Source organism: Anguilla rostrata, unplaced genomic scaffold (assembly GCF_018555375.3).
Source record: "Anguilla rostrata isolate EN2019 unplaced genomic scaffold, ASM1855537v3 scaf0125, whole genome shotgun sequence".
NCBI classification, from domain to species: Eukaryota; Metazoa; Chordata; class Actinopteri; order Anguilliformes; family Anguillidae; genus Anguilla; species Anguilla rostrata.
This window is the reverse complement of record NW_026985691.1, coordinates 1,779-15,120: the sequence shown is the minus strand read 5'-3', so window position 1 is coordinate 15,120 and position 13,342 is coordinate 1,779. Positions and strand designations below refer to the sequence as shown.

Sequence of the window (13,342 nt, the reverse complement as noted above, 5' to 3'; positions counted from 1 at the left end):
TGCCCCCTTTGGGAAATATTGACAGCCCGGCGAAAAGGATCTGATATATCTCTGATGCCCAACATAACCCCTTTTTAACCAAGGGGAGAGAAACCGAGTGCTACTGATCCTTTTCAGGCCAGTTTTAAAAAGCGGGATATGAAGCAGCCCCTTTCCCATATCAAAAACCCGTGGCAACGGAACCAGTGCATTTTTAAGTATAATTGTGCCCTGTTTTTAAACGAACAGAGGAAAAATAACAAACATTGGGTTTTTGAATCACACCAGCCAAGGGAGAACCCCGAAAACCTTTCCCCCCCTCCAGCTAAAAACCCTCTTTGGGGCTACCCTGTGAGGTGTTTACAGCCCGATAGATACGCACCGTCCTGGGCTCATAACTGTCTATGTACTATCCATGTAAGCCAGGCATGGAAGGCATGTATTATGGTGGTCAGCCTCCTACCCTCTGGATTCCTCGCCGAACTGAGATTTAACAATAATGCTAAAGCCCGGGAGCATATATTGAGGAATGATGGCACAAGATAGAGTCGAGTGTAACCACTCCCAAGTTCCACGTGTAGTTAAACCCAAATTTTAAATTATCATGTAAAATGGAGTCAGATTAACGCGAGAGTAAAACATAGTAACTGTTACGCTTTCTTGCTGTAGTCACGGATAGATCGGGTGTGTTGTTCCGCGTATTTGTGAATATTCTGATGCTCCCATTGGAATATTGACAGTCCGGCGACAGATCTGATATATCTCTGATGACAACATAACCCCGTTTACGAACGGAGAGTAACCAGAGTGCTACTGATCCGTTTCAGGCCAGCTTTAAGCGGGATATGAAGCAGCGCCTTCATATCTAACCCGTGGCAACGGAACCAGTGCATTCTTAAGTATAATTGTGCCCTGTTCTTACGAACAGAGGAAAAATAACTAACATCTCGGTTTTGAATCACACCAGCCAAGGGAGAACACGCGATACCTTCCCCTCCAGCTACAAACCCTCATTGGTCTAGCTGTGAGGTGTTTACAGCTTTGTCCATATTTTTTACAGTCTCTGGTCTGTACTCTCCTGTCTTACAGTGAGGTGCCAAGTTCTTCCAGCGTCGTCTGACAGATTTAAAGTCCGCCAGGGCTGCCACCTGTTCCGCTGCCAGCCACCCATCAGCCGTCCGCAGATAACGGATCTTGGAAATGCCAGCCTCCACCAGGCTAGATCGCACTGTTGGTGAATCAAGTGTACCGATATGGAGTAATGGATTAAGAAACAAAGGCTCCTCAAGGGTCCAAAAACCAGGGGTAGCAGTGTTTTCCCTTGACACAGCAAATATGTGCCACACCTGTAAGACTGCTCCATAAAAAGGAGTGAGTCCTGCCAAGTTCATTCTACTCAGTATCATTAAAAACAAATGCCTATCCGGGCCCATCCGACACACCTTGATTAACAGGGCACAGGCAACAGCCATCCAGTTGTGGGTAATGGTCAACCAGGTTCCCATCTGACCCAACTGTGGGTGCTTTTACGACATGAATACAGACATTGTCCTGGTAAACTGTTTATCCTCATTCCTGTAGGCCACAAGTGTTGGTGGGGTAAAAGAGACTGTCCCACAGCAATCTCCAGATTGTGGCGTAGTAGTCTTTTCAGCTGTATTTACAGCCTTCTGATCTTTACAACTCTACCAGAATGCAGACAAAGATCAAAATCCACGGACAGTCAAAATTGAACCTTACATAGCCAATCCAGAGATGAGTATCAAACTGGGGACAAAGACTGATTTGTTTGTGTCTGTTGATTTACTGTTTGAAGTTAATGATGGTGAAGAAAAGAATCACCAAGATGCTATTTCTGATATTTTAAGTATGTCTAAACTTGGTTCTCAGATAACTGAAGAGCAGCTGTACTCGTTGCTGGAGATAAATGATTTTCTGGATGAGACTTTTGGAAAAACTGCACCAGCTTGGTGATGATGGGTAGTTGACTTTTTGTGGCGATTTTTAATTTTGAATGGTCGTGCAACGCTGATGAAATTTTGTTTGTTGTGGAATAACAAGGAACAATGGCTTAGCTGTATTGACTGAGTATTGTAATTGAGGTTAACCCACTTCCTGTGTAAATGAAATTGAACAATAAAATTTTGTTCTTTTTCAATCTCCCACCCTCTGCCCTCCCTCTATCCCCCCCCCCCCCTCTCTCTCTCGCTCTCTTAGTTCCTCCTGAGGTCTCTCTGCTGCAGAAGGACTCCTTCTCTCCTGTCATTACCTGTCATGTGACCGGATTCTACCCCCGTGACATCATGGTAACCTGGCAGAGAAACGGAGAGGACCTGGATGTGGACGTAGAGCTGGGGGAGACAGTGCCCAACGAGGACGGAACTTTCCAGACCAGATCTCACCTGAGAGTGAAGCCTGAGGACTGGAAGAGCCGAGAGTACACCTGTACTGTACAGCACAAGAGCCTGAAACAGGACATCGTTCTGCCTGTCAGAGAGGAGAACATCAAGAGGAACACAGATATCAAGAGTGAGAGTGAGTGGAGTGAGTAGAGAGAGTGAGAGATGGGATCACAGTACTGATACCCAGGATTCAGGAATAGATCTAGAATTAATTTGTGAATAAATTTTTTTGAGAAAGAGCCCCCCTGCACACACATGCCCACACACCCCACCTCAAGAGGCCCCCTGGAGCTGCTATATACTTCCTTACCCCCACCCCTGCTGACGCCACAAACAGGACAAACTCACTGACAGATTTACCCCAAACACACTGTGCTTCACTCTGTAGGACCTCTGGCTCTTACTACACTATACTGTGAGCTGTATAATCACTACTCTCCACTGATTAGCACAAATAGTCAGGGATGGTTTAGACACAAGTTCATGATAGAAGATGTGAAATATGTAATGTATTAATCAAGAATTGCATGTTTGTTGTATGTGTTTATGTGTGTGTGCATGTGTGCATGTGTGTGTATGCGTGTACATGCATGTGTGTGTGTTTAATGTGATTCCCTCTGACTGCAGCACATAGCTTCAATCCTGACGGCAGCAGCCCCCCCATGGGCGTCATCATCGGCTGTGTGGTGGGCGCTTTCATCCTCATCCTCCCCGTCATCGGTTTCGTCAGAAGAAAAGCTCAGGTGAGAGTCACTGACACACAGATACACTGACGCACTGAGACTGAGTAACAGATACAGACCCACTGGCACACCTTAAGAGACACCAGCGCAGTAACATAATAAAGCTGGCACACTGAAACATTTTACAGTTTAATAGTTTCACTGTGACAGTCAGACATGCTGTGTGTATGATTCTAACTCTCTGTGTCTAAGTTCCAGACTATGGGATGACTAGAAGTGTGTATATTTACTCCTATTCTTTACTCAATTCTTATGAATGTCATTATAATCAAGTACAGATACCCAGGGTTCAGACTGTAATTACTCCTGTTTGTGTCTACTGTGTTGCAGTGCTGTTCCTTGTGTGTGTGTGTGTGTGTGTGTTTGGCTGAATGTTTGTATCTTCATCAGTTCTGGAACCTGATATAGTTTTTAATTGGCTGAAATGCATGTTACTGAGGTAACATTAAATAAAACGTGTACATTAATTCAACTCTCGACATGTATAGAATAATTGAGTCAGTCATAGTGAGTTGGTTGGTTGTAGAATGAGATTAAACATGTAAAATGAGTCTGAGTGTGTGATATGAGCTGAGTGTGTGATATGGGTCTGAGTATGTATGTATCTATAGTGTCTTGTCATTCTTCTATCCATTTTAATAACATGTAAGGTGACCTTGAGTGTTCCGAAAGTGTAATAAATAATAATACAGTAATAAAATATATTATTATTATTATTATTATTAGTCTGAGTGTGTGATATAAGCCTGAGTGTGTGATATGAGTCTTAGTGTGTGTTATGAGCCTGAGTGTGTGATATAAGCCTGAGTATGTGATATGAGGTGAGTGTGTTATATGAGTCACAGTGTGTGATATGAGCCTGAGTGTGTGATATGAGTCTCAGTGTGTGATATGAGCCTGAGTATTAGCCTCGCTTGGTAAAATCCTTCTTTCATTACATTGTTATGAAATGTTCTGTTGCCCTGTTGCCATTTCATTGAAAACTTACACCGCTAGTTCTGCGATAGGGGATGACAAACGTAATTACGAAAATAACGTTATTTACCTTAGATAAACATTGGATTGTGTGGCCCCCCCTCGTGGTCGTATGGCCCCCCCTAGCGGTTGTGACCCTGACCAACCACATAGAGTGTTTATGCCACGGGCCGGCCCTGAAAATGCCTTATAAACACAAAACTGGATAATCGGAAGACGAGATTACAATTTGCAAAGAAGTATAGAGATGAGCCACAAAAGTTCTGGAACAAAGTTTTATGGACTGATGAGACCAAGATTAACCTCTACCAAAGTGATGGAAAGGCCAAATTGTGGAAAAGAATTGGCCTTGCTGTTCCAATACTTTTGGAGGGACTGTAGCATACTTGGCGACGGACTAAATGTAACCGCAACGTGAAGTTTTTGATGAAGGTTGATTTTGGTACTTATTATCAAATATATGACTTATTAATCAAATCGCCAAATTAATTGATAGGCAAACTGTTTGGATCAACCTTTATCAAAATGTGCAACTCACACATCTAAAGACTAGGTTCAACTACCTTAAAACGTTTAACAAAGGTTACAGATATGGACTGGCTCACAAGAAATGAATGAAAGCAGATACCAAACCACAGCTTTTGTCCCAAATTTATCGAAAATACAGAAACCAAAAGACAGCAGAATGTTCCAAATGTATCAGATGTAATGTAGAACGCCTGACATAGATGCACGACTCAAGCAAAGCTGCATATTTTATGTAGTTTAGAAGGGGAGGGGGCAGGGGCATGGACACCCCGTCTGACACGCACACACACACACACACACACACACATGCAGACACATAGCTTCACACCTCAGATGGTAACCCCCCAGTTCCTGCCCTGTCTTATCTCCAGGCTGTGCTGGCCGAGCATTTTGAAGCTTCCTATGGCTGAGAATGGCCAAATGGTGAATTACGTCTGACAATGTGTTATTTTTATGTTTATATTTGTCAGATGTCTAGCATGTAAATGTCTCTGTTTAAATGTTTTTTTGGTTGAATGGACTGTGATTATGCACACACATTTAATAATACAAATATCTCAGCTATTCATTGACCATTTACAAACACTAAGGTAAACTCCTAAAGGCTGCTTCATACTTTCCGCATCCGCGTGTCCGCGAGGGTCCGCTTTGTTCCTCCTGACGTAAATGTCGTCATCCGCCCATGTCCGGAGGGTCCGTGCGGACCTATGCGGACGGCCGCGCGCAGCCCAAAATTTATGACCGCGCGGACTGTACACATAGCAAGCACGCCGACCGCGCATGCGCCAGATAACAAAATTTAATGGATGCTTGTTTTGAAGAGAGTTGTGCGAGGAGATCCGCCGTTACCCACATGTATATTGTCTATCTGGGCATTCATAAAAATATTCTTTCACCACTCAAAAATTGCATTCTGTCATAGCAACAAGATAAACCCGACAATAGCCCTAAGATATGCCAATACAGCAGTGAAAACGCTGCTGACTGAATAACGAAATAAACGAGACAAAGTTTTAAAAAATGATACCACGTCATTCTACAGTCAATATCTGGGACTAAATATTGAATAAATATACAATCTTCCCATTGGTTTTACACGTAGAGATGTCCCTTTTGAGTCTGAGTGGTCATATATTGTCTTTGACAATCCGTTTGTGAAATACACACGCATTTGTGATGCCTGGGTACCTTCCAAAATAGCTGTTCGTAATACCACACCTGTTGTTTACGACGTTGTCGCCCTTTTTAGTACAGTCTGGCTTGATTGACAATTAATTTATTCAGTAGGTGAATATTCATTCATTTATTTTTACAGTCTCTGGATTAGCGGTGGTCGAAGAACCAGGAGAGCCACGCACAGCCGACGTGTCCTGCAGAGAAAGTCCCAGGAACAAGGATCAGGGTGCGTGTTTTGGATCCAACCAGGAGAAAAGGGCGAACGGCTTCCCCTTTTCCACCACAACTCCCACAGACTTTGCACTGGAAACCAGGAAACATTTCCAAAAACGCAACCAAAGGACACTCAAGTAAGGGTAACTCTGGGCTTAGTATAATTAGCGACAGACCAAATGTAGCCAAGTTTATTATTGGATGTACGTAACTGGCTGTTATTGTCTTTTAATATTAATGTAAACGTTCTGTATGTTCGGTTGGCTTTAAGCCATCCACTGCACGTCGTTAGTTTTAATATATGTCACGCATTGAACATATCTTGCATATGATCTATTTTAAGTACTAACCGGTCATAACACGGCATGTTGCTCTCTAGCAAACACAAATAGATAACTATTCAGTTAGCCTGTATCTGTTTGGTACGCTTCATACGCCATTGTTTTTCACTAGCTTTGTCTAGATTCAAAAACCCCTCCATTCATACTCCATCTTGTTCCTTTGTTCTTCGTGAATACGTGTCCGCGGTACACAAGAGATGCACTTCCTCCTAAACTGTACAAAATATACAAATATAAGAAAAATACATTACCACAAATTTTCAGAAATTATAATGTGCGGTCCTTTTAGGACAAGGACCAACAGCCCCAATTGCGGCTCAATATGTCTCAGCTTGCTATAACCTGAGGGACACTGAGTGACCATCCTACATAATTATAATTATCTATTTATTTATTTATGTATAATAATAATAATAATTATTATTATTATTTATTAATATTATTTATTATTTATTATTATTTATTATTATTATTATTATTGTTATTATTATTATTATTATTATTATTATTATATTTGATTTGATTTGATTTTTTTTCTTTAAATGCTTCTGCCGATTGAACATTAATATTGTTATTGTTCTGTTTTTTTATAGAATGTTCAACTGTTATTAGTATTCCACTGCAAATACGTATTTTGAATTGATTTATAATGCTTTAGCAATATGTACGTATGTATTTCCTGCCAATAAAGCAATTTGAATTTGAATTTGAGAGTGGGAGAGAGAGAGAGAGAGAGAGAGAGATGCTGTGATCAGGCGCTTTACCAAACAGGTTCATACACAGTCAGTCAGTCATTAAGTTAGTCGGTAAGACAGACAGTCGTCAGTCAGTCTTCAGGCCAGTTTTCTGGGGCTCAGGCAGTGCACAGCGTGCTCACACTCTCCCGAGTCCGTCTGTCTCACCATCAGCACGCTCAGCATCATGTCATTGGTGTTGATGAGGAAGATCAGCTGATCCTTCCTGGACGGGAACTCTGCTGCCATCTTCAGGACAAAGTTCTCCACTTCAGCCTAAAATGCACGCACACACACAGGCACAATGCATTTGAGTCACTCCTGATCAACGAATTAATTAACTCAGTATATTTACACTTAGCATCTGCTAAATTATTACAGTTTTTTACAATCGCTTAAGCACAATTTTGAAAACAGGGCTCTTTTTGTCAAAACACTATACACAATTCACACAACCACACACACAAGTAGCAGAAAACCTCAGATCTTTTGCAAAATTAAACAATTCATTCAAAACTACAATAATTTATAAAAACTATTTTGTCATCGTATGGCAAACATGTGGTTCATACGATCTGATTCTGTTTGAACCAGTTACACACTGCAGTGCTCAATCTAAAACACTTTTAACATTTCTACTTTTCTAATGATATGGTCTGGGTTTGATTTTTCAGAGATATTGTTAGAGTAAAGTACATGAATATATTGACCAAACACAACAGACAAGACCAGTACTGCACACTGATGAAAGTAATTATTTCTCTCCACATTGTAAAATCAGTCAATAGATCCATGCATTTCCAAAGGTTGCATTTTGCACTGAAAATCAGGACAGAACATATTCTCCAGTTTTTCTCCATTGTATACACACAAAAAATGGAACTGTGCACACAATTCTGAAAACTTGAAGCTCATGTATCAACAACAAGACTCCAGACTTCTAAACTCTAAGCACAATTCCATTGTTTTCACTCAAATAGCAATCCTAACTCACATGTTTGCAAAACTGTAAGCACAAATCTCATCGTTTAGCACACTTTGTTCACCTGGAAAACACTGGCCTTCAAAATGCCACACCCTAATTACCAATTGGTCTCACTCACTTCTCACCGGTTCAAACTCAATTGGCAAAACATTTCAATCGTGTCAGAGAATAAAAGAGGTCTCAGGTGACCTCTACTGTGTTGGGGAAAAAATGGAGCAGCAAGGAGAACAGAGAGGAAGAGGAAGAATGAGAGCAGGAAGAGGAAGAGGAAGGGGACGGCGAGCCAATATTTCTAAAGAAATCCGCACAACTTTGGTTGACCATGTACTCAATCATGACCTAACAATGACCAAAGCTGGGCAGCAAGACCAGCCGAATTTGAGCCGCTTCACGGTAGCCTCAGTTATCTGGGCATTTAGATATAAGATTAGGTAAGGGACGGGAGTGTAGCACAGTGGGTAAGGAACTGGACTTGTATCCGAAAGGTCGCAGGTTCGATTCCCGGGTAAGGACACTGCCGTTGTACCCTTGAGTAAGGTACTTAACCGAAATTGCTTCAGTATATATCCAACTGTATAAATGGATACAATGTAAAAATGCTATGTAAAAAAAAGTTGTGTAAGTCGCTCTGGATAAGAGCGTCTGCTAAATGCCTGTAATGTAAATGTAAATGTAAGTAACCACTTCAGTAGTCTTCTATACTCTCTACAGTAATTACAATAATGTAACTTTATGGTTTCTATGGATATCTACAGTGCTTAGAGAAAAGTATAGTATAATGTTTTGTCTTACATTTATGAAATATGTCTAGCTTATACTGTATATACTTTTCACAGCATAGAAAGATGACCAGCAAGAGGTCGGAAATTTACAGATGAGCGAGAGACCACCATAATCATCAACATGGTGTTGGCTAGTACTGTAAAAATTTGCTTTGTTACCTTTTTGTATTTGTGCACTGATTTCATCATTACATTCCCAGAAAGACAGTCTAAACATTTTCTTACTGTAGTGTTTTTCATTTTACTCATCAGTGCAATTACTGTATGAGTTTTGACAAAATAGGTAACATTTGTGTATTCTCAGAACAATGTTGCAGTATCAACTATAAGTTTACAGTATGACTCTAGGGAGCTGGGTTGTGAGTTTAGCCCAGAGACTGTAGGTTTAGCCCAATTGGAGCTCATTAGATAGACAAATGTGCATTGTATCCTATTCTGATACAATGATTGTGTCAATGCAATATTCAAAAGATATATTCACAGTATTGTATTACAGTGTGGCAGCAGTCTTTATACTGTAGGTACCATAAAATTGCAACCTATTTTTGGGACAAAAAAAACCCCCAAACCCTAAAAAAAGGAGAAAAAGGTAACAATTTCTACACAATTTTATACATTTGAATATTTAACATGGCCTCATGCAGCCAAAACATATATAAACAGTATTTTGATGGTAGTGTTTTAAATTTATCACACCAGTGTTTAATTGATGCTCTGTAAGAGATATTCAAATGAAAGCTGTATGTATCGTTTTGGTGTAAAGAATCAGTTTTGAGAAGAGAGAACATGGTTTTGAGTGCAGTGTTTCATTTTGCAAGAGATTTGTGGAGTTTTGCCAAAATGGTTAACTCTTTTCAGTTTTGTGTTTAGAGTTTTGAGAAATTGAGCTATAGTTTCAGGAAACGTGTTTAAACGATTGGGAAAAACTGTAAATAGAATATAGTACATAAACACAGCAAAAACATTAGTGGAGACAAAAAAGAAAGCATGAATGAAAAAAACCCTAAGCATCATCTCTTCACCTAGCTGGATCTGGCCATAGCACTTCGTCCACATCACAGGCTATGTCCTCTCTCGCAAGACAGCGAGGGAAGAATCTTCTTGAATGGCGAATCCATCCTTGCACAGACCCTGCATGGCTTGAATGAGGGGTATCCTGACATAGGACTGGAGATCATAAACCTTCCACCGCCATACTGAAAAAAACTCCTCAATGGGGTTAAGGAAGGGAGAGTATGGTGGGAGGTATTGGAGTGAAAATTGTGGATGCTGATGAAACCAGTTTTGGACCAGAGCAGATCGGTGGAAAGATACATTGTCCCAGATGACAATGTATCTCATCTGCTCTGCATCCACCTGGTCTTCTGCTGTAACGGTGTTGTGCAGTCTGTCTAAAAATGTGAGTATGTGGGCCGTGTTGTAAGGACCTAAGTTGGCATGGCAGTGGAGGACCCCATTCTGAGTGATTGCAACGCACATTGTGATGTTACCACCGCGTTGGCCCGGGACATTCAAAATAGCTCTGTGGCCAATGATGTTTCTCCCTCTTCTTCTTACTTTTGTCAGGTTAAACTCAGCCTCATCTATGAAGATAAGTTCATGCGGGATTGCATCAGCATCCATTTGCAAAACTCCCTGAAAAAAAGGCAACATTGTGTAGTTCAATATAGGCCTACTATAAATTTACATGTAAAAAGGTTCTGTGTACAGTGCACAATACTGTAGTGTACATTACGTACCTCCACATATTCATGCCACAGGTCTTTTAATCTCTCAGAATTTCTTTCAGAATTTCTGTTGCCTTTTTATAGTGCTTACGCCTGATTGATGAGTTTACAATTAAGCACCTAAGTGTCTGTACATCTGACGGCCGTGTTTGATCAATTGGTTCATAGATGTGGTATTTTGAAATGGCAAAGAAGTTACATCATGTTAGATTTCTGTCTCTAATGTAGAGAAGTGTGTTTAGTGTTTTGCAAAACTGTGTGTAGTGTTTTGCAAAAAGTGTGAGGCTGAGAATGTGCTTACAGTTGTGCAGATCTGGGCTGAGGTTTTGCTCCTTGAGTGTCAGGTTTCTCTAACTGTTATTTTTGTGTGTAAGCAATCATAAAAAACTAAATGCAAACTAATACATTTCAGTCAGTAAATTAAAAACATTAAGACCATATAAATACTATACCAATCATACTAATTTGCTTTTCTGTTCTGTAGTTGCTGCAGTTGTGAATCTGAAATGTGTCCTTTGTTTCACTGGCAGCTACCTGGTCCATTAGGCAAGTTTGTCAGGCAAGACTGCTACTGGTGTGTAATTGTGTGTTAACTTGGCTACTGGTGTGTAACCGTGTGCTAACATTGCTACTGGTGTGTAATTACGTATGGTAACATTGTTACTGGTGTGTACTTGTGTGGTAACTTTGTTACTGGTGTGTAACCGTGTGGTAAGTTTACGACTGGTGTGTAACCGTGTGGTAAGTCTACGACTGGTGTGTAACTGTGTGGTAACCTTGCTTCTGGTGTGTAACTGCATGGTAACTTTGCTACTGGTGTGTAAGTGTGTGGTAACTTTACTACTGGTGTGTAACTGTGTGGTAACTTTGTTACTGGTGTGTAACCGTGTGGTAAGTTTACTACGAATGTGTAGCATCTCCTCCAAATACACTGAAAATAGAAAAGCACATTCTTGGCCATTTTTCCATGTGTTCCACTACACAGTAAATCCACAATAATTTTTATCAGTGGTTTGGGTAGATTTTATATCCAGTAGCTGGTGGGCACCCAGACGTTTCATCTCCATTTTCTCCTCATAAGGAAGGGCTTCCAGTTAATTATGAAGGGAATATTCTATTTGATTCAGAATGGCAGGAATTACACAACACAGTCACTTGACCCGACAGTTAGTGGGAAAGTGCAGCCCAAATGGTGGACAATAGCCAATCAACTTGGGGAAGAGATTTAAGCCATCAGCCCCATTGTGCTGACTCCCCCCCAGCAGTGTTACCAATGGGACGTCTGCAGTGAGCTCCATGGCTTGGGCATGTGTAGCTGCCACTGAAACTGCTCTCTTGTCTTCACTGACTGCTGACGGCAGCAACAGGATGAATTCTGAAGTGAACAGAATATCTTATCAGCTCAGATTGGACAGTACTTTACCTTGCAGCAGGACGATGACCCCAAACATACTGCTACAGCAGCAAATGAGTTGTGGAAAAAATGTGGACGGTGTCTTTGACTGGCCAAGTCAATTGCCTGCCCTGAATCCAGCTGAACATGCGTTTCACTTGCTGAAGACAAGACTGAAGGCAAAATGTACCAAAAACAAACAGGAACTGATGATGACTGCAGTACAGGCCTGGCAGAGCATCACCAGGGAAGATACTCAGCATCTGGTGATGTCTATGGGTCACAGACGTCAGGCAGTCTTCGAATGTAAAGGATTTGTAACCAAGTACTAAATATGAGGGCTTTATTTCTGTTTATGTTAATTTGTCTAATTACATTTGCTCCCTTAAAACAGGGGAGGCTATGAATATGAAAGGCTGTAATTCTTACATGGATCAGCCATACGGATGTAAATACCCTCAGATTAGACAGTCTGCACTTTAGCCCCATAGTGATTGCTTCATTTCAAATCCAATGTGCAGGAGTACTTAGCAAAAATGACAAAAACGGTGTAACGATATTTATGTCACCACACAATACCAACACACTGCACTGTATGTAGGGTAGGACCCCCGTGGTTTGGCGATAATGTAAAGGAGCAGCACTGACAAACTGACAAACACACCCACACCATCAAAATGGCCAGTAGGACAGCAATGCATTTTTTGATGACCAATGACAAAATTACAGAAAACTATGAACTCTCAAAAAAATAGCTATAACGATGATTTTTGAATTGCATTCACTTATTTAAGAAAAATGGAAATAATTTATTTTGTTTATTGTAACATATGTTTTCATTTTCAAGTATTTACAGAAACTTATGTTGTAATGTAAAAAAAAAGCTTATGTTGCGATGTAAACACTGTCAATTATGAATAAAACCACGTTTCTGTTCATGATTTCCATTTTTATTTAATAATTAAATAATTGAATCAGCTTATATAGGCACACATCATATAGGCCTAATGAAAAAAAATAGTATTCAATTGAAAAATTATCTAGGAATGTAGGCTTTTGTAACTAGAGGTTTAGCCAGATTATTACCTGAAGCTCCTTGGTGGCTAATGTCAAAATCAAAATTGCACAATGTGCAAAATGCATGGTGCGGAAGTTTTGAGGGGCGGAGGCACGGCCATTGCTCCTGTTATTTTGCGAGGAACTTCTGGGGGGCATGGACTCGCTTCTTTCTAGTAGGTCTGCTGCTCTCTCTCTCTCTCCTTGTTAGTATCCTCGTCATCTGACGTCATATTTATTTTCTAACTGCAAGGCTGGTCGGGTGACTGGCTGCAATAATAGGAATTATTTGCTATGTTAGCAGTCTA

The 13,342-nt window shown here is 40.7% G+C and overlaps 1 gene segment (V, D, J or C); it reads left to right on the top strand.

Moving 5' to 3' along the window:
• The first annotated feature begins 2,087 nt into the window (after positions 1 to 2,087).
• On the top strand, positions 2,088 to 7,063 carry LOC135246277 (immunoglobulin heavy constant mu-like). The segment is given in 3 exon segments: positions 2,088 to 2,508; positions 3,009 to 3,124; positions 5,943 to 7,063. Coding segments are annotated over 3 exon segments (534 nt in total).
• Positions 7,064 to 13,342: the final 6,279 nt, after the last annotated feature.